The sequence below is a fragment of the Perca fluviatilis genome, chromosome 5 (genome assembly GCF_010015445.1).
Source record: "Perca fluviatilis chromosome 5, GENO_Pfluv_1.0, whole genome shotgun sequence".
Taxonomy (NCBI): domain Eukaryota; kingdom Metazoa; phylum Chordata; class Actinopteri; order Perciformes; family Percidae; genus Perca; species Perca fluviatilis.
In genome coordinates this window covers 19,821,563-19,842,808 of record NC_053116.1, presented here as the reverse complement: position 1 = coordinate 19,842,808, position 21,246 = coordinate 19,821,563, and the positions used below count along the sequence as shown (strand labels likewise).

Here is a 21,246-nt window from a genome sequence, read left to right as displayed (position 1 = left end):
TATGGTCTTAATCTGTTGACTCAGTGCACGTCTGGTGTTTTGAACTGTTTCACCACAACCCCTTTTTATGTGTGTGTGTACATTTGGATTGAAGTGATGACACCGTCTTACTCTCGCTTTCCTTCCCCTTTATCCCGATTGGTCGGTTGACTATAGCTTGTCCAGACATGAATCACTCCCCTGTTGCCAACAACAGAACAAGAATACTTCATCTTTTTAAATATTCAAATTCACCCCAGAACCTCAAATAAGATAGAATTATCATTTGCTATCAGATGTTTTGTTACAAATATGTTTTGCTACTAATCTGTTGTTACAAATTCAGATATTTAGAGAGATCAAGTTTACTCCAACAAAGAAAGTACAGAAGAAATAGATAAATACTGTAAACCGCACCAGCATTGGAGGAATGTGGTTTGTACATGTGTATCAGCAATGTGCATGTGTGTACGTGTATATGTATATGTTTGTTTGTATTGGATACTCATCAAACACACAGACACACACACACACACCTTAGCCCCAAGGATACAAGTGAAGCAACTTATTATGCACTTATTCGGATTATGCCGATTTGGGAATGCGCAGAATGCAGGAGGATGAGCCACTGGCTAGTCATAACAGATTGGTCTCCTACACAATGAGTAGAAATTAATAAGGCGTAATTCTTTTGATTAGTCATTTTAGTCAGACAGGATCCCAAAAACGGCAGAGGCGCAAAGCCTCTTTACAAGCGGATTTCTCCACCTCTGTCTTCAAACAACTTTGTTTTATCTGTCATCAAGTTTTGTTTCACTTAAAACTCTAGGATTATTGGTGTATCATGAGGAGTTTTTGGGAGGATGGTGCTGTAGGAAGCCATTTCTCTCTGCTGGATTCGCCTTTAAGCCCATGCATCAAGCTCCACAGTAAATATGAATTCATACAAAAGTCTGCTGCAGGTCACATACACACGCACAAACACACATGCAGACACGCTGGAAAGTAGCCACTCTCTCTCTTTCACCATAACTCTGCTCGCACGCTGAACATGGCATGCTGCTAACAGACAGAGGATGGGCCTGGGAGGTCCCACGCAGACAGGTGGTTGACATCAGCTAGAGAGGGAAAGAGGGGGAGGGAGGAGAGGGAGATTTGGACTGTGGGAGATAGGAAGGCAGAGAGACACTGAAGCAGAGAGAGTGAGAGATGACAGAAGGATGTGCAGACCACACAGAATCGAGAATGGCCGGGTCAAGTCTTTAGTGAAAGACGGTTATCAAACAAACACTGGGAGTGACGACAAGATCACATTTTTACACTCTTCAGAGGATTTAGTAGTCCTGACGAGGCCATCTATGACAGTACAACAAAGAGGGTTGTGTCTGTTTTGTATGATTAAATAGAACACAATGAATACTTTGTGTTTTTTAGTAAGGTGCATGCTTTAGTTTACATCTGAAATGTTGATTGAGAGCACCTGACTTGAGACAAGAGATGTGAAGTTAATCCTTTACCCTTTGTTTTTGATGTTGTATACTGTAAAGTGCTAACATGCTCATAATGACCATGCTAGAATGCTGATGTTGAGCAGAAGGTGTTAGCATGCTAATATTCACTTAACGATTTGGGGAAGAAAATCTAATTAAGATTTTTCTACCAGATATTGCGATATTGCGATTCGATTTGCGATTTAAAAAAAAAAAGTCATAATGTCATGCAGCCTTATAACATTAAACACCATCAAAACTGCTCTATATTCGTATGCAAGGATGAGAACATTGATATGAACTGGCAGCAATAAGTGTGTTTCTTTTAAAAGGTCCCATGGCATGAAAATGTCACTTTATGAGTTTTTTTAACATTAATATGAGTTCCCCCAGCCTGCCTATGGTCCCCCAGTGGCTAGAAATGGCGATAGGTGTAAACCAAGCCCTGGGTATCCTGCTCTACTAATAAATAAAATAGTACTTTCCTGTAAACCGAAATTTCTAATATGCCTCAGTTCAATGGCAGAATCTAGATATGGCACTTTCTACGATCATGTTAAATAAAGTAATAAAAAGTAAATGAAAAATCCACTAAAAATAGGATATTTTTGTAAACAACCTGTGATATGTAACATTATTCCAGCATTTATCTTGTGAAAAAACAGTAAATATAATAATAAAAAGAGGAATAAAGAAATGTTAAACCTAGAGCTAAGCAATATATCGATATTATATCGATATCGTGATATGAGACTAGATACCGTCTTAGATTTTGGATACTGTAATATGGCATAAGTGTTGTCTTTTCCTGGTTTTAAAGGCTGCATCACAGTAAAGTTATGTCATTTTATGAACTTACCAGACTGTTCTAGCTGTTCTATTATTTGCTTTTACCAACTTATTCATTATATCCACATTACTGATGATTATTTATCAAAAATCTCATTGTGTAACTATTTTGTGAAAGCACCATTAGTCAACACTACAATATCGTTGAGGTATCGATATCGAGGTATTTGGTCAAAAATATCATGATATTGGATTTTCTCCATATCACCCAGCCCTTGTTAAACCAAATGTTACACCAAACATTCAACTAAATATTCACATTCGATCAATCGCGGTCTTCACGACTAGCTAATCGCATTCTTTAAAATTGCGACTTCGATTTGAAAACAATTAATCGTTCAGCCCTATATTCACTAATGAGAAACTAAACAGAGTAGACCAGAGGCCAATGGGAATGTCATGAGCTTTTGCAGGTATTTGGTCGTAAATTAAAGTATTGGTAGATGTTCCATAAATATCTACACAAACGTTTATGGCAATCCGACCAATATGTGTTGAGATATTTCAGTGTCAACTGACCAATAGAGAAACATTGCTATGTATTGAGCTATGCCACTAGAAGGGCTAAAATACAAATACCTAAATTAGGATTTGAGGTTACTGCAAAGAGTATGTCAGTTATGCATGATGGCTCTTTAAGGCCACATTGCAGCAGGATGCCGTCATGCGAGTGACTTCTTTACCTACTTTACATCAGTATCCTGGAGTGAAATACCTACCCTCTACATGCTTCAGATGTGCCGCGCTGGCTGGTTGACACTCGCCCCAAACAACCAAGCCAAAAGAAAATTTAATTTAGTTTAACAAATCAACTCCATGTTACACCAATTCAAAACAGAAATGCAAAGCTCAACGTTAGCCTGCAGCCAGAGCACTTTCACTGTGCCTCTCAAATACGGTCTACACTTATTTTTCCTTCATTGATTAGCTCTCCTCCCAAGCTACCCTTAAGATGTGAAGAATATTTATATGCTTATTGTGTAGCCAAACTTTCATTAAAAGAATACTGTACATGCATATTTGAATGTCTGACGCAACATTTACCCAATTTGTGTCTTTGGGCCAACACCCATGCTCATGGAATCAGATGTGCAGCACGAGTAGGGCATAATGGAAAAACTTGGGTGTCTGAGTGAGCGCATCTGTCCATTTACGCCCACGTTTCACTTTATGTTCTGTAGCAAATTTACCTGGGTGACTCATTCCCGATCACTTTGTTTTGCTGTTTTGACAGCATGCAGTCAAAGTGTCACGTGCAAATCTATATGCTCGATTCCATCAAGGGTATAAGCTGTGAAAGACGTGTTGGGAATTGAGGAGGTACAGATTCCATTATTAGCTATTTATCAAAGATGTTTTATCGATCTTAATAAAGTTATGAATATGTGTATTCATAACTTTACCAAATTGACAACAATCAAAACGGGGCACCACCCTGAACTCAGGGGCCAATAACTGAACTGTGAAAACAGTCTCAAAGGTGGTGTTCTCTTTAAAATACAGATCTTAATTAATTTGATTAATCTATCTTGTATCTTTAGCAGGAACAAAAGAAGGGTGAAAAATCGAGCACCGACCTGTATAACCAGCTGTTATTACAATACAATACACACGCAACAACTTCTTGTTAAAGTCTAATATGATTTATTTAACTTCAAAAATACTGATGGTCAATCAATAATTATTCACTCATCAAAACTCTATCGACAGTTACAGTTCTAGCAAACAAAGCAGCAAGCAAGCTGGTGTGTGTGTGTGTGTGTGTGTGTTTGTGTGTGTGTGTAGGATAGGAGGAGGGAAGGGGGAAGGAGTAGTGGGGGCCACATGGTCGGGCTAGCCAAAATGGCTACTCCTAGCGTTGAAATGGCGGGGAACACCGCAACACTTCAATACGTGTTACAAACAAAGAGGGAACACACCCCGGAGCGCAATTATGGTGCCGAAATGGCGGTCGAAGCTCCGTTACATCTCGCGTGACTATTGTAGCAGGCAAGGCCAGCTGTTTGAAAATGGTGCGCGTGTGTAAATGTGTGTGTGTGGAGGTTAGAAAAGGGAGAGACAGGAAAGGAGGGAAACACGATTGAAAAGAAGAACACTTGAAAATCTTGATCATAGTTGCAGTGATAATAATCACTCTCCTCGTTTACTCAGTACTCTGGCCTAATGTGAAGTTACAGCAGAATCTGAGTTTGTTTAACGAAGGGAGTGTTATTTTCTGGCTCTTTTGTGAACTAACAGCTGCTGCTGTTCCGCGGTACCAATAATCACACAGTTCGTCTTTACACAGGTCTACAGTATAACGTCTCGTTATATCGCAGCACCGTAGTCTGAGTGACGAATTATGGTCTCGCTTGTACAGTGATTACTGGTAGCAGTTACCATTTCAACAAAACTTTCAACAACATCTTGATCAGTGATATTCTTCACAGCGATCACATTAATGGCAAAACAATAGCAGCAATAGCATTTACTCATTTAAAAAAACAAAAAACAAACACATGGTTGTATATCTGCCCAGAACTATATAAAGCCTCTTATTGTTGTAGTCCGTTAGATTGTCCGGAGGGTTCTCCACGATGAACAGAAGCGGGTTAACCTCTCGCCAGAGATTAACGTGCTCCGTCCAGGGGCAGTGGAACGGAAACAGTCCAGTCGACTTTGAAGAAAAAGCTAAGCGCGGTGTCCTCCTTTTTCCTCGAAAAACAGGGTTGATTACCCTTGTATCACGGAAGATACAGACAGCTCACTCGCCCAGCAAATTATACTAGTTATTCTCGTACAAGGTCGATGGGGGTGCTCTCATTCAGCAATGGGTGGCAAGCAAAAGGAGAGGAGGGATGTGTGACAGGGAGCTTTGTAGTTCACATCACCTGGTACAGACCCCCCAGGTGCGTTCAGGTTCCTCCAGCCAATGGGAAGAATCAGAGTTTTTGAAGGTGTGAACCACACATCTGTAGTTTTTAACATTGACATATATAAAATGGACCAACAGAGGCACAGGCTAATTATTGCTAACTAAAATGCTAGTTAACATTAGTAATTAAACTTAAACAGCTAATGTGAGTCGAAACTGTCTGCGAGCTTCTCCTGTACTATACGGTAATTTCTCTACTGTGCGACAGTAAGGTGGTGGTTGCGTGGTTATGACACAATCGTTAGCCTATTTTAGTGTTAATTTTGTCACCTATTTTTAATTTAGTCTTAGTCTTGTGCCAAAAATTTTTGTTAGTCAAGTTTTAGTCGACTAAAAGTCTCATCATTTTAGTCTAGTTTTAGTCAAAAGAGAACTCAAGGTATCTTAGTCAAGTTTTAGTCGACTAAAAGTCTCGCCATTTTAGTCAAGTTTTAGTCAAAACATTTTAGTCTTTTTTTAAATAAATTATTTCTGATAACCATTTCAGACAAATAGTTATAAAAATAAATAAATGCTATAAAGTTATATAAATATTGAGCCTCTTCCTTATTTCACCAGTAAACGACAAAAACAACCACTGCATGAGGAAAGGATATTTTACAATAAAATAAATGCAGCACGAAACTGGCGAGGCGTATTTCAAGTGAACGCAACATGTGTTGTTTTTCAGACAACGGCAGCTTCAGACTGTCGTACGTCTCGTGTTGGAAATAGAGACAAACCTTTACACCGTTTAGCTGTCAGCATTTTAACTGTGTTAAATCCAACTGCTAGCTAATGGTAGGCTAACATTACCTGCTGCCAAGTGTAGTGTTAACTAGCGCCCCGTGCAGCGATGTTTCGATTGACTCTAACGTCCGATTAGGAGCATCAGAGAGAAGCGCAGGCTATTCGGTCCGGTAGATAACGGTCGTTAGGGCACCTGTCGGTGCCGTAGCACCGGGTCTCAGTAACAGCTGAATATTCTATCTCATGATGAAAAAGTAGACGATTGTAGACGAAAATGAAGAGAGATTTTATCTTAGTTTTTATTTTATGCCAAACATTTTAGTCTCGTCTTTTTTCGTCAACAATAATGCATGTTAATTAAGTCTTAGTCAGCGTTTTTGGACATTGGCGCAGTCTCGTCATCGTCTCATCTTAGTCATGGAAAAAAAGGTCGTTGAAGAACATATTTAACACTAGCCTATTTATACAAAAATGTCTGCTACGGAGCCATAACGTGAGGTACAAGGTAATGGAGCCTTTTATACATTGTTGTGTTTCTTTAGAAATAAACAATGGACAAATAGAGTCTTTAAACGCTTCAGATGTGAAGGTATTCGCTGTCAAAGTGGCGCCAAAATGAATGGCAGTCAATGAAATGCTAACGGGAGGTGATGGCTTGTTATCAAAATGGTACCATAGGAGCTACGCGTTCCGAGGAGAAGCTTACCCCCTTGGTTTTTAGACTTTCGGCCATTTTGAGGACTCCTTCTCTGTAGTAGTTTGGTGAACAGGCTTTCAGAATTACCTGTAGGCCACACATCCTTTGTTCAGGAAGACCACATGTTCCTTTGTCTCTCAGAGATTAGTTGCTCTGAGGCGTTTATCCGCAAGATAGTGTCTAATCATACGGTTTGGTCCCAACAGATGCATTCAAAAGCACAGATATCAGATTGTAAGTGGAGTCAAATCAAACTCTAGATGAACTGAATGACTCATTCAAACAGTAAGAAATCTTTATCAGAAACACGACTGAGATTCATTTCACCTCATCAGTGTTAGCGATTTCAATCACATACATGCTAATATAGTTGTATTCTCCGGGAGGATGAGCATCAATATGAGTGAACCTCAGCTTGGAAAACAGATGCTTTTGAAGTTCTGCTTCCCTAGGAGTAAATACGAAATATGAGCTACAACACTATGACAGTTGGTTTTCTGTCTGCTGGAGCAAAAAGGGGAGACATGTTATTTTCTGTTAAAGCTATTTGGAGGAAAGACAACAATGAAACATGAAAAATGTGTTTTTTTACTCCTCAACTCTTTTTAACTCCCTGTAGCCTGAATTCCACCATTCTTCCCAGTCCTTGAACTCCTCTTTGTCTCCATTTCTGCTCCCCTTCAACCTTGTACTTCCTTGCTCTGCTTCTTTGTAACACATGCTCCTTTATTTGATAAATTCCCAAGACATCTCATTGCCCATCTGTAACCCGCCCTCCATTACTTGTTGCCTCTCCCCATCCCTTGATGTTTCTGATTCCTTCTTCTCCATCCCTCGGCCTACATCTCTCCCCGTGGTCAGACAGGCATTCCTGCCTCTGGCCCTCCTCCTCTCAGTCCTCCGCTGTGGGATGTTAGATTCTCACCAGGAAATGGGGAGTTATTACCGCGGCCATGCCAAAAGATTAACCACTTGTCATGAGAAGATTTTTGAATGTCAAGGTCATTAAAACTAGGGGTCTGGAAAACATGTTAATCATTGTGTTCATCCTGCCTTCAAGGCCTGGAGGACTGGCCTCCCACGTCTGCTGGTCCAGTGCAGGGAGAGGGTGGGTTGACTGGGGATGGGCCCGGTTATAGAGAGGGGAAACAAAGAGGGAGAGAAGACCTTTCACTAGCACAGCCACGGTGCCAAAAGAACCTCATGCCTGGAGTTCTGCTGGGGTCCAAGACAGCAGCCGGGAGTTCGCACAAGAACATTAAACAGCATCGCATCCAGGGCTGTAGTCAAGTCCACCTTTGTCGAGTCCAAGACAAGTCCAAGACCAGAACTAGTCGAGAACGAGTCCAAAGAGGTTAGAGTCCGAGTCGAGACTAGGGGTGGGCGATATATATCGTCTACGATAATATCATCATTGTTGTGTTAACAATGTCCAAATTGACATTGAGTATTTAAATTACTTAGAAAAAAACACTTCAAAACAAGCATTGGAACGCTAAACATTCACTAATGTCAACAAAGATGGCGGCGCGCTATTGTGCAGCGGCTACTAGCTCTCCTGTCGGTGTATATTTAAACAAGTACAGCCACACTGAACTAATTAATATAGGACTACGATACAACACAGCCGTTACAAGAGCCTTCCAGGTGGCTCATAACATCCCGGAGGAGATGGCCAGACCCGGCGCTCCGTGGATTGTTGTTGGCAGCTAGCACACTGAGCTAGCTACCGGAAGGATCGAGACAAGAACTCCGGCAAGTCCAGAGGTGGAGGACTGCATTTTTGTGCATAATGAATGGCGTACCTACAGCAGGATCGTTGCCCAGCACTGCTCACCTGACCTGGAAGCCCTGTCGGTAATATACATGCCATTTTATTTACCACGAAAACAGCACACTGCCGTCCACATAGCCCCTGATGCTACGTTAGTACAAGTATGGCTCACTGCTAACCATAGTGAAAAAACTGCAGCGCGGGGTGGGGGGGGGGGTGTAAATACTGTAGCAGGGGACTTAAACAAGGCATCCTTAAAGTCTGTACTCCCCAGCTTTTTTCCAGCATGTAGATTGTGCTACTAGAGGGAAGAACACACTAGACCATGTATACTCTAACATCAAGAAAGCATACAGAACTGCTCCTCTCCCTCACCTGAGCCAGTCAGATCACATCCAACTACTCCTGATCCCAGCATACATCCCGGTCAGAAGGACTATACAGCCAAGTAGAAGGACTATCAAAACCTGACCTGACACTGCCCTGTCTCATCTCCAGGACTGCTTCCAAAAGGACATGGTTGTGTGCAATATGTTACAGAACAGAGCCCTTTGTTTATTATTATGATTTAATCTTGCTTGTATGCTGCACAATTTGCATTACAGCTGAGGTGTACAACTGAATGTGTACTCAGAGTTCAATATTCCTACACTAGTTCAATTAGTATTAGTATAGTATTAGTATTTTGTATGTCTTTGAATTGTTTTTACTTGAATACTTACATTTTAAAGAAAATAAATAAGAACAGTTTTCATTCAACATTGTGCCCATTATCATCATCAGTGATTAAGTAACTCTGACTTTTAAAAACAAATTTTTAAAAGGATATCGTCTAATTATCATTATCGTCAAAATCGCCAAAAATATCGAGATATTATTTTTTGTCCATCTGTGTATTGTGTAGTGATTTTCCACTATAATGTGAATATGCCTTGTGATATAAATCCACATTACTTCAAGCCAATTGCATTGCTAGACAAATGTGCTTACTCATATTTCCATAGTGCCTTTTATTAAATACACAGATTATCTAAATGCAAGCATAAAATATAGCCCACCTATTCATCTTCAGAATAGGGATGCTAATTTAGATTTTTTTTTTCTGACCGATAGCTGACCCTTGTTAAGCAATCATTTACTGTTAACTGACAAGCAGGCAATGGAGTCCCAGTTCACCAGTAAAGGGGCCTCATGTATAAACGTTGCGTCCGCACGAAAAGCTTGCGTATGCTGGTTTTCACAGACACTTTGTGATGTATAAAAAATTAACTTGATGTGAGAATGTGCAGGCCGTTAAGCAAAATGTTGAGCAGTCATGAGAATGTGCGGGCCATCCGCAAAGTCTTTTCTGGCTCTGTAACGTGGTGAATATACTAACTGAAAAGTGCAAAAAATCACCAAACATTACAAAATAAAGTTCCACTAAAGTTACTGGCATACGTCTGTGACGTTGTCTATGAAAAAACAAAATTATATCTGCTGATACTCCATAAAAGTTTGATCATATTATGTGGAAAATGTTTCACATCTTTCACACTATCAACTGTTTAATTCGCAGGCTACTTAACCTCTGTTAAACATGAGGACGGGAAATAAATGATAAATCTGCGAGATAGTATCTTGAGGCCACGAGATAGTATCTTGAGGCCACGAGTTACTATCTTGAGGCCACGAGATAGTATCTTGAGGCCACAAGATAGTATCTTGAGGCCACAAGTTACTATCTTGAGGCCACAGGATACTATCTTGAGGCCACAAGATAGTATCTTAGAGATAGTACCCACTAATTAATTTTTTTGACAAAGTGAGACCAGGGGGGCTCCATATAGATGAAATATCTTACTGGCAACAAAAAGATGTAGGTGCGCAGGACCTGGCGTACGCCCGGTTTTGTACATGTGAATATTTCTGTGCGTAGGTACTTTCAAGTTTTGGCCGTACGCCATTTTCTGGTATGAAAGCTGCGCAATCTTTTATACATGAGGCCCCTGGACACTCAGGTATGCTTTCCGCGCTCCGTCTCAGCGGACAGCTGCAGACTTGTACCGGTCCTGCAGCCTCAATGTTCCGTGCATTGACGGGCACACATGTAGCCACTTCCCTTGAACAGCTTGCAAGTCCGTGCGACCAGCACAAGTCCATAGCTGTTCGAGCCTGTCTCCACCACATCCACATACAAGGTTGTCAGCTGTGTATCTGCTGGGAATGCTCTGTGCGGCCAAATTAATCGATATATCGATATATAATTAAACTCATCGATATAGTGGCATTATCATGTAGCTCTCCGCTGTGAGGTCCGTCCAGCAGACAGCCACGAACAAAGGAGCGTAAAATGCAACTTGCTAGTGCAAAGTTTGCTCTTGAAAGCTAAGTAGCAGTTAAGAAATAGATTGTATAGCCTACTTTCTTATGCAATGCAAAAAACAGGATAATATTGCGATTAAACGGTCAACGGTTATCATGAACATCCTTACTTCAGAAACATTTCTTTTAAATAATAGGTTTTTTTTCTGGGAACGTGCTAGCAACCACATTAAACAAAAAAAACAAAAAAGATTTTCCTTGGTGTACAAAGAGCTGCATTGTTTCAGTTTAAACAAACAGTTTAATTTAATGGATATTATTTGTTACTCATCCCTTTCTTCCAAATGCAATTACTGCCAAATTTCGCTCTCAGCTAAAATGTTGATTATCTTTAATTCCTTTCACAAACACCACAAGGATTCAATCTTTCTATTATGATGAATCACTGTTTGACTTACTATAGGACAATGTGTGACAACAGGGACAAGGCTGAGGTTACATTTTTGTCTCTGCTTTGTCTCATGTTTGCCCTAGCAAATAAAAAACAACTTTGGTACAAATATTGTGCCAAGAGCCAACTTAAAAGTTTAACTACATGTAGCATTATGCAAAGCCGTAGACATGCAAAGTATCAGCTGAAAAGCAGATAAAAAGGCTAAAGAGATACAGTATACGCCAAAGTTAAAGCCTGTGGTTCCTGGAACTGTTTCAGTATCTTTGATGGGAATGGGAGCCTTGGCACTGTTTAAGTGTATTTAAGCCTTGCTACATGTGAAGACATTAAGAGAGTATAATTACTTAATTATTCATGTTACAGCACCCATTGTCTGAGAGGTATGTGGGACAAATTTAGAAGGCATTAACATTCAGCTAAACTGCATGGCACACTTGTTCACTTTGATTCAATATTTTGACATATACTTTTCTTGGACAGTGTGCATTAGTGAAAAAGAGTTAAAGTGGAGCCATATGCAGACACCAGTCCAACTATTACTACATAATTATCCAAGTTCCAAGACAAATTCCTTTCACTTGAAATGCTAATTGAAATACTATTGTGTGGGTTTTTGGCATGTCTTTAGAAAAAAAAATTATTTACAGCTTCTGAAGCAGTAGCCAATTATTTGTAGCCCACAACACAAAAAACAAAAACGCATGCAAAAGTAGGAAAATGAATGGGATTAGAGCTCCAGCGAGAGGGTCCATGGATATGATCAGAAAATGTGTCATTTTCCCAAAACACGCAGAAATAAAAGAGGATCCACAAGAGCAGTGCTCACACACACACACACACACACACACACAGTTGTTTATTTTATCCCTGTTAAACAGCCATGTGTCCAGGAAGTTACCTCTGGCTTTTTACTTGTGAGAGAAAAGACGTTAGGTCAGACATTAGGTCAGATTCCAGGAGCAGAAAGGGAGGACCTGGATAAATGACAGACATACAGAAAAAGAACCAGAGAAAGTCACGAAACAGCAGGATGAAGACGCTGGCTCATTGCCAAAGTCTGTTCCTTAAGTTTCCACGCCTTGGCACCCTGCTTCTCTGATATTCTCAAGATGCCCTGAACAGACACACAAGCTTTTGTTTTACCAGATTTTACACAGGTCATATACACCTGCAATAAAACACACCCCTCCACACACACACACACACACACACACACACACACACACACTGTTTTATTACAGGTAAATTTGTGGTAAATGCTTGCTCATAAAACCTGATGCCACAGATATATTTCAATGTTCTTGTTGGCAGCGTGTTACTGAGCAGGAAAACATTTTGTGGATGAGAGAAGTAAAGTTGCTGCGTCTCTGTGGCTGCCAGTATCATCCAGCTAAGTTGAAAAAAAGGTCAGTCTTTTGAAAGCTACTTGTTTTTAGAGAAAGTTGGAAACCAATTTACCTGTGTTATGCACGCCAGGCATATTTTATTGCTGCACCCAGTAAACCCATCAAGCTAATACAAGCTGATGTCAAAAACTGAACATATGTTCTATTTTTTCATACAGTTCATACTATACCAGTTTGTACATGTACATTTGTAAATGTTCTTTTGGTCGGCAGATCTTATATCATTTGTCATCAGACTGAGGAGTCAAGTGCTTTAACAGGTTGTGTGTGCCAGTCACTCGCTTCCTGTTTCCTGAGGCCAGAGCAGCAGAGTTTACTGTTTGAAGTATCCCTGATGCACAACAGGTGCCTTGGTTCTCACAGCAAATGTCTTTTAAACAAAAAGACGAGGGGAAAGGACAGGCCAGAGGCTGATCTCCCTCAGCTGTACTACTCACATTACAACTGTCACATTAAAGCTACAGGCTGATTGAGAAACATGCCGAACAGTACCACCAAAGGGGTTGTTGTTATTGCTTAATAATTAATTATCTACCATGTTTTGATGTGATATAGAACAATTCGTCTTACCATCCTCACTTAAAGCCACACTCAGATGCCCCATGCCAAACAAGAAAGTACTGTGAGTCAAGATGGACATTAAAATTGGTTCGACTTTCACAATTTTACAACCGTGTATTTGCATTTGAGTTTTCAAATTGTCTTCAATTTAAAAAGTGCAATTGTATTAAAATGCTTCACTGTTCATGGCCGCACAGAAACGGTTTTTAAAACTGGATCTTCAAATGGTTTAGTTTATATATTATCTTAATGACATCACCACTGACTTTATCGATGATGTAAATAGACCAGGGTGCTGTGTAACATCAAAGTAAGCAGAATTATAGGAATTGCATTTTTACATTTTTTACAGATTTTCTGGATGCACGTATTTTCCAAAGTTTATTCTATAGTTACAATTTTATGACTGTCCGACATGTGCCGTATATCCCACATACGAGACTTTCTAAGTGTTTCCAAGAGTATTTGGCCTCACTGACAGCCTCTCAAGAACGTTTGGAGAGTGTAACTTCATTGTGCTTTTAACAGACGCTGCATGACATCATTTTGCGTGACAAAAACTATATTTATGGCAGCATTTTGGCTGTTGGATTAGTTTCACGAGGCGGTTTGTCTAAACTGTGACGAGCGGATTGTCTTCGTGGATGACAAGCTTTGATTACAGCGGTGAATGAAACAGTGGCTAGACGGGAAATGGAGTCATTTCAATTCTGAGTGGGTCTCTGTAAAATGAATAAAGGAGTCTAATGCAACCCTCCATTTTAACTCCAGAGTTTAATTTCAATTCAGAAATGTCCAAATGTAAAACTTACTTGACTGATCCTTATAAGTCGCAGCGTTTCTCAAGCATTGTTTAATGAGCATTAGAAAACATTTCTTTAGAGGAAATAAATATGTCTTCAAACATTTGGATGTGAGTAAAAGTTAAAAAAGAGCAAGTTGACCTGGCAGTCGTCCCTCTCGATCATTATTTCCAGTGGATGACAGCAGGAGGAACTGCTCTAACACTGACTTGATGAGAGACACAGAAACACAGTTTACCTTTCTCGGTTTTCCTCTGCATCACCCACTCTCCCTCTCCTTTCTCTCCCTCTCTGCAGCTGTCACTCTTTTTCTCACCCCCTCATAATCTGACGCGGTTGTCATCGCTCCGAGAGAGAGGTGTGTGGTTGTTTGAGAGATCTGTTGACATGCCGCTCCTGCACATCTTTTAACAAGGTCTTTTACCTAATGACTAATGCATCACACGGATAGGAAGAAACCCCTGCTAAATGTAAACTAACCTCGGATTAATGGTGGGCATTGCTCTCCTAAAGTGCTTATGTTTTGGCCCACATGCCTTGTTCTCATTGTATCACAGTCAACACACTGTACTGTAACCACAACTTGGCAGCTTGTACATACCAGAGTCTAAGCAATGGAGCATCTTGTTGACCGGCACACTAAATGAAAATGTGTTACTGGCTCACACTGCATAATCAGTACATGAAAATGTGTGGCTGGGCTCCACTACCTGGGGCTAAGTAATTAGTCTCCGTCTGAAGTGTTTTCCTCTCATGCCGACTAAAATTGGTTTTCCAGGTCGCAAACCAGCAGCTGCATGACTTATCTTTTCTTCCCACATACTTTGGCAATCTTGTTTACCAGGTAGTGCCATGTGATGCCTCGAACGCTCATGCCATTGTAGCATTTGAAGGTGATGGATGACTCAACAGAGATGGTCTTGATTTACAGTTTGGCAAAGCTGGGGAATTAGCCTTTTGTGAGAAAGGGAACCTCATTAGAGCCATTTTACAAGGTCTGTTCTCATAAACATCGTCCTTGGTGCAAACTGTACTAGACATGAATCATAAAAGGAAATCCAACAACTGCTTTGTTTATACCAGTGTGTATTAATACAGTATGTTGAGTGTCTGGAAATATGAACCATATTTTGTCTATCATTAACGGATGGAATACCTTGGTCATGATTTGGTTGGAACATGCGAGAAGGACTGTCTCCTACAAGCTCCCTTATTCTTCAGGGTATCTCCCATGTGTGTGTGATTTTTCTGCCTGGATACTAAAGAGGAAAACAGCTTACTGTCCTGTGCATGTCAAAGTGCAGGGGACCTCGCACAGAACTCACAGAGACTTCCTGTTTTATCAGTACCATATGGATCGCCTTCCCCCCACAGTTTGATATAGGATGTGCGCTTGCATGTCAAATCCATTGCACCATTTGATCTAACATCTTCTATTCCAGGCCCAGTCAACACTCTGTAAATGTGGCTGAAATATATAGCTTTCCCGTGATACTAGTACACAATTACTGGAGCAGACACCGTAAAACCATAGCGCAAACAAACAGAAAAACTGCAGGAGCATCTCACGAGCTTGTATGGCGGTGCATGTATGCGTTGTTATTTTAAATACAGTTTTTGTGTAGGGGGGTTGAAGGGATAGCCAGACAGATTCTGATCCAGTGCTGAAGTAATCCCAGTCAGAGGTGCTCTCCAAACCACTTTGACCCTATGCTCCTACGCTGCAGTGTTTACGCTGGCTCCACGGGCATTAAACACAAGCCACATATTTTTAACATTAGGATCCTCCAGGCTCACCCTGGGCCATGTAAATAGTAAGCGGCCCGTCAGCCAGGATCAATCAACTCACTCCCTGTTTGGACCAGATCCCAATATTTTACACAAATAAAAGTGCATAAAGTTGATCTGCAATAGGTAAAAGTACTCATTATGTAGAATGGCCACTTTTAGAGTCACTTATAGCATTATACAGTATGATTAGATTATTATGACAGATTAATACACATGTAAGCAGCAGTTGTGTCTGTTTGAGGCTAATGCTTTATATGCTTTTGGGTGACTAATGCATCATATTTCAAAGCTCACCATATGATGAAAAAAATTTGAAAAGCTGAATGCTGTCTTTAAAATGTGGTGGAGTAAAAGTAAGGTAGTTGAAAAGAAGTATAAACTGGCATTAAATAGAAATGCTCAAGTTCCTTAAAATACAGAACTTGAATACATGTGCACATTACAATATTTACCACTGCCATACAGACAAAGTAAAGAAAACATGGTTCAAAGAAAAGAAATCTCAAGAACTTGAGCATGCTTAGCTTGTGGGAAAATACCTGAAAAGTGATTTAAGATGCTGAAATGCTCTCATGCATCCAAGTTGCCATTTCCAATGGGAACAGGGCCAGTTACATTTCTCAGTTGCCTGACCGTTGTATTTGAATTCTGGTCTATGCAGGCAACACTGACCTCTTCTGGTTATGTGCTACACTGTGAGGATTCCAATGCAAGTCATTTATCTAGAAGACCGGTGTCCCACAAAAGATAAAAAATAAAAAATAAATGTTTTTGCAAACATGACTATATCCAGCCAGGATGCTCTGCACTCACAACAAGGTTGTACAATTAAACAGGTTGAGCTAAACATTTACAACACTAATTTACTAACTTTGTCCTATTCCAACAATGTACCAGCAGGTGAAAGAGAAGTCACAAATACTGACATCCCAGTTTTAACTCAGCGTCTGAGTGTACACATCACAGCATCTAATCATGCAACCCATTCATAAAAACAACATTAAATGCATTCCTACATGCACATGGAAGTCAAAGAAAGACACTATTTTCATGTGGCACTCATGTTCATATCCACCATTAATGATACATGTTGGAGTGCTTTATGTTATATATGTGTATATAAAACATTTAATGAGGTGTGAAATGCCAAACATTCCAATGTATGGAAAGTCTAAGCTCTGAGTTAAACATGGTGAGTGTGTGTGTGTACTTCGCACGAGATAAGGTCAGATAATGGTAAATTGTGTATGTCTGGGAGAGCGGTAATTGTCAGGGAAGAGATGAGAGTTTTACTTGCACTATTTTACCACTTCTTGTCAAAGCTGAATGGTATGTCAGTGTGGAAGAAGAAAGCTATACAAGTACAATGTGCAATCTCAAGGATAGAAAATTTGTTCCATTTTGTTTTCTCTTGTCAGTAATGTTGTTTAGTAAAATATTGACGCAACAGAATACACTTCATGTGAAATGCTGAATTGTGAATCCATTAAATTAAGCATTTGGTCCGTATGCATGTGTGTTACAGAGCTGCTGTTCAGGGGGTCCAGCTGGCAGGCATGAGGGGCCCGGCCTGCACTGGAGTCTGGCTCTAGAGTCCACAGGGGCTCCCACTTCAACTGGATACATTCCACAGGTACCATAAACATTGACCACAGCGACACGCAAAGCAAGACATGTTCAAGGACCAGAGATGTTCCTGTGATGGTGAAAATGGACAAAACATTTGTTTCTCAACCAAAGTAGGCCTACTTAACTCGAATAACTGAATTGGCAGAAAAGGATCTGCTCTTTGATGGAGCATTCAAAGAATCTGCGCAGTGACAGGATCTCCAGTGATCAGCAAAATAGCATGCATTAAATAATATACAACAGTAATAAACAACTCCAAACCGCCAGGGGAAAATGTGCCCAAAACCATTTTAACCCATACAGGAGTATTAAAATTTGGACATTATTAATGAGGCAAAACACTCACAATACCAATGCAAATAAATACACATGAAGTGCAAATGAATACTGAACATTGCAATCAAATAATACAGATTCAGCAGCATAACAAACTGAGTGACCAGCAGCACAACATGACTTGCAAGCATGCATTATTGGCATTTATGGCCAACAATTCATTCATTAAATCAGAAATTGACTCTTAAAACAGCAACAGCACAGCAGCCAGGCTCAACAACAGCCAACAACAATGAAGAAATAGCCAACAACAACAATGCAGCCAAAGTCAACCAAACATAGCCTATAGGCCTACTGAGCCAACCCATGCAATGTCACTGTCAATTAATGGATGCGCAAGCAGTACAGCAGCAGGTAGGCCTACTTAGCTTAGACCCCGGCATAATGGCGAGTCGAAATCCGATGAGTCCCCTGACAGAGTGGTGTCGGTCCGACAGCAAACACAGGAAAACCTCTGTCCTTGGATCTAAAAGGCATCTGACGGCTGATTGACAAGCGGCTGACCCCCGTTGACACAAGGAGTTTGGCGATAGTTTACTCTTTAATTAAGTAATCCAAAACGAGAAGCAGGACTGTGTCCGGCCATAAATGTAACCAGCAGACAGGCTATAATGCCCGCGCTTTACACCTGCATGAATATGATTGGACCTTATTAGTATACTATGTGTGAATGAACCAATTATTGTGAAGCATACTGCAAACAAATGATGCCAATCAGCTAATACAACCGCGACTTCGGTGCTCTGCCTGCTTCATTAATTATTTTCACAGTCGATTAATCTGTCGATTAGTTTTTCAATTAATCGATAATTTTTTTTGGTCTATAAAATGCCAGAAAATTGTGAAAAATGTCAATCAGTTTTTTCCAAAACCCAAGATGACGTTTTCAAAACAAAATATTCAGTTTACTGTCAAAGAGGAGTAAAGAAACAAGAAAATATTCGCATTTAAGAAGCTGGAATCAGATCATTTATAACTTGTTTTTATTAAAAATTACTCAAACCGATTTATCCTTTATCAAAATGGTTGGCGAGTAATTTAATAGTTGACAACTATCTCTGCAGCTCTACATTAAGTAATGATAACTGGCTATCTCGGGTTTTCAGATCCCTAACAAATGGCATCAAATTGCTTATTTTGTAAAGGGTCAAAAAGTAAAAAATAAAAAATAAAATAAAAACTCACATTTGAGCATCTGGATTGTGTTTCTATAAAATGTTTGGTGTTCTTACTCTTATTTCTTTCAATATAAGCATTAAATATTAAGCACAATATCTGAACTTTCTTTTGTGCTCGGATCCGGCGGGGCATATTCACCATAGTTCGTCCTATTCTGCTACTAAAAAAAAAAAAAAAAAAAAAAAAAAAAGGGGGGAAGGGAAGAGGGGAGAGAGAAAAAAAAAAAAGTGGGGGGGAGGAAAAAAAAAAAAAAAAAACAGCAGACGGCAGCCAATCACAGAGCAGGACAGCAACAGACAGCTGCGGGGGACCACCATTGTCCACAGGAGTATCACAGGACCAGCCATGACAGGACCAAGAGGCCCCATCGGGCAGCTTCACACACCCAGGATAAGAGCCCTGTCGTTGGGCACTCTATGTCGGATTCCCCCCCTGATCCCTCCATCCCAGTGGTGGATCCCAAGCTCTTCACCAAGAGACGTTACCGCTCCTCGCCCCGTGTTGTCTTCAGCGAGGTGGCCCCATCACATGATGCCCTGGAAGGTGAGGGCTATGACATTGAAGGGGTAAGGGGGGTGAGGGTAAGGCGCAGAGCAGGATCGCGCATCATGCACCGAGGAGAGTACTCGGTATGTGAAAGCATAAATACCTGGGTGGGCAACTTGACACGAGCAATAGACATGGGTGAGAATGAGGTGACAGTGCTGCCCAACGTTACAATCAACAACGTGGTGAAGAGACAGTTCTTCTATGAGACCACCTGCCGTTCCCCTACGCACAGAGGCTCCGGGACTGCAAATGGGGGACGGACAGGGGGACGGGGTGGAAAACAGGGTCCAAGATCTGGCAACTCGGGCTGTCTCGGCATTGACAGTCGCCATTGGAACTCCTACTGCACCAACACACACATATTCGTAAGCGCCCTGACCATCTTCAAGGAACGGACAGCCTGGCGTTACATCCGCATCAACGCTGCATGTGTGTGTGTTCTCAGCCGGAAGTCTTGGGCGGGACGTCTGGGGCACTGACCGGGGAGGACGACTCCTGACCACTTAAAGGACAATTCTGGCGCAAAATGAACCTAGGGGTTAATAACAAATGTGTACCGAGTCGATCATTCACTGGGATATGTTTTCATGCTAATCAAATGTGTCTCTAGGTTGAAACAAGCTGCTAAAGCTAGCTTTCGGGGCAGAGGGTGAATCGCTATTTTATACCACTAACAAGGCTAAAAATATCACCACACTTCAATGGTAGCATAATGAGGGTCCCTACATTTAAACCGAAGCATTGAGAACTTTGTAAGTGTACAGACAGTTTATTAAAAAGATAGATTATAAAGACAGTACCGTTCATGTTTACATGCGGGCGCCATCTTGGAAACAGTCATGACCAGTCGAACGACGAACAGTGCAACCAGTAACCAGTAACATAGCTCAAATACAGCATTCGTGGTTCGACTAGCGTTAGCAGCTAATCACCGGTTTGCGATAGCTTGTTTCAAGCTAGAGACACATTTGATTAGCATGAAAACATATCCCAGAGAAAGATCGACTCGGAACATATATGTTATTAACCCCTAGGTTCATTTTGCGCCGGAATTGTCCTTTAACGAAGAACCAAGCACACACATTTCTACTAAACAGCCACTGCAGCTTTATTGCCAATACTGTAATCCTCTTCCCCACCTCCAAACACACACACACACACACACACACACACACACACACACACACACACACACAAACACAAACACAAACAGCTTCATCTATCCAACCTCTTGGCCCCTGACCCTACCTCAGTCTGAGAAGTCCTGGTTGTTTTAACTTATAAGGACTGCATGTCATATTTATGGTTTATACAGTCAAATATGAAAATATATACAGTATGTGTATATATGCAAAATGAATTTAAGCTTTTAATGTTGTCGTTGTTGTTGTTGTTGTTGTTGTGTTGTTCATGCTGTTATTTATTAAACACCTCAGTACTTGCCTGATTTCTTGTGTCAGTTTAAGATAGTGTTGATGTTAACAATTTGGCTTTAAACCTGCTCTTATCAATATTTTCATGTTAATAATTGACGTTGAAATATGAAAGAGGTTGGTCGTAGTGAGAGAATAAACATCCAACACAAGGTGGCTTTTTAAGTATCTTTCAGCTCATTATTTTGTTTTTGGTCCGCAATTTTTCTGTTTTGGTTCAGTCTCACCACTCTCATCACTGTTGTCTCCAAATGCAACAGGCAGCTGTTTTCAGTGAAAAGCTCTGAATAAACCCACCGTGCGGTACCTGTACAGTACAAACAGAAGAGAGACAAAGTTAGGTAATAGCTGGTGAACACTGTGGAGCAT

General features: G+C 40.7%; 1 protein-coding gene across 1 annotated transcript; it reads left to right on the top strand.

Moving 5' to 3' along the window:
• Window positions 1–19,155: 19,155 nt before the first annotated feature.
• ngfa (nerve growth factor a (beta polypeptide)) lies at window positions 19,156–20,166 on the top strand (the record flags this gene model as incomplete). The annotated part of the gene is made up of 1 exon (XM_039800277.1): window positions 19,156–20,166. A coding segment is annotated over one exon (768 nt), but the record flags the coding sequence as incomplete, so codon positions are not given.
• Between the last annotated feature and the right edge of the window lie 1,080 nt (window positions 20,167–21,246).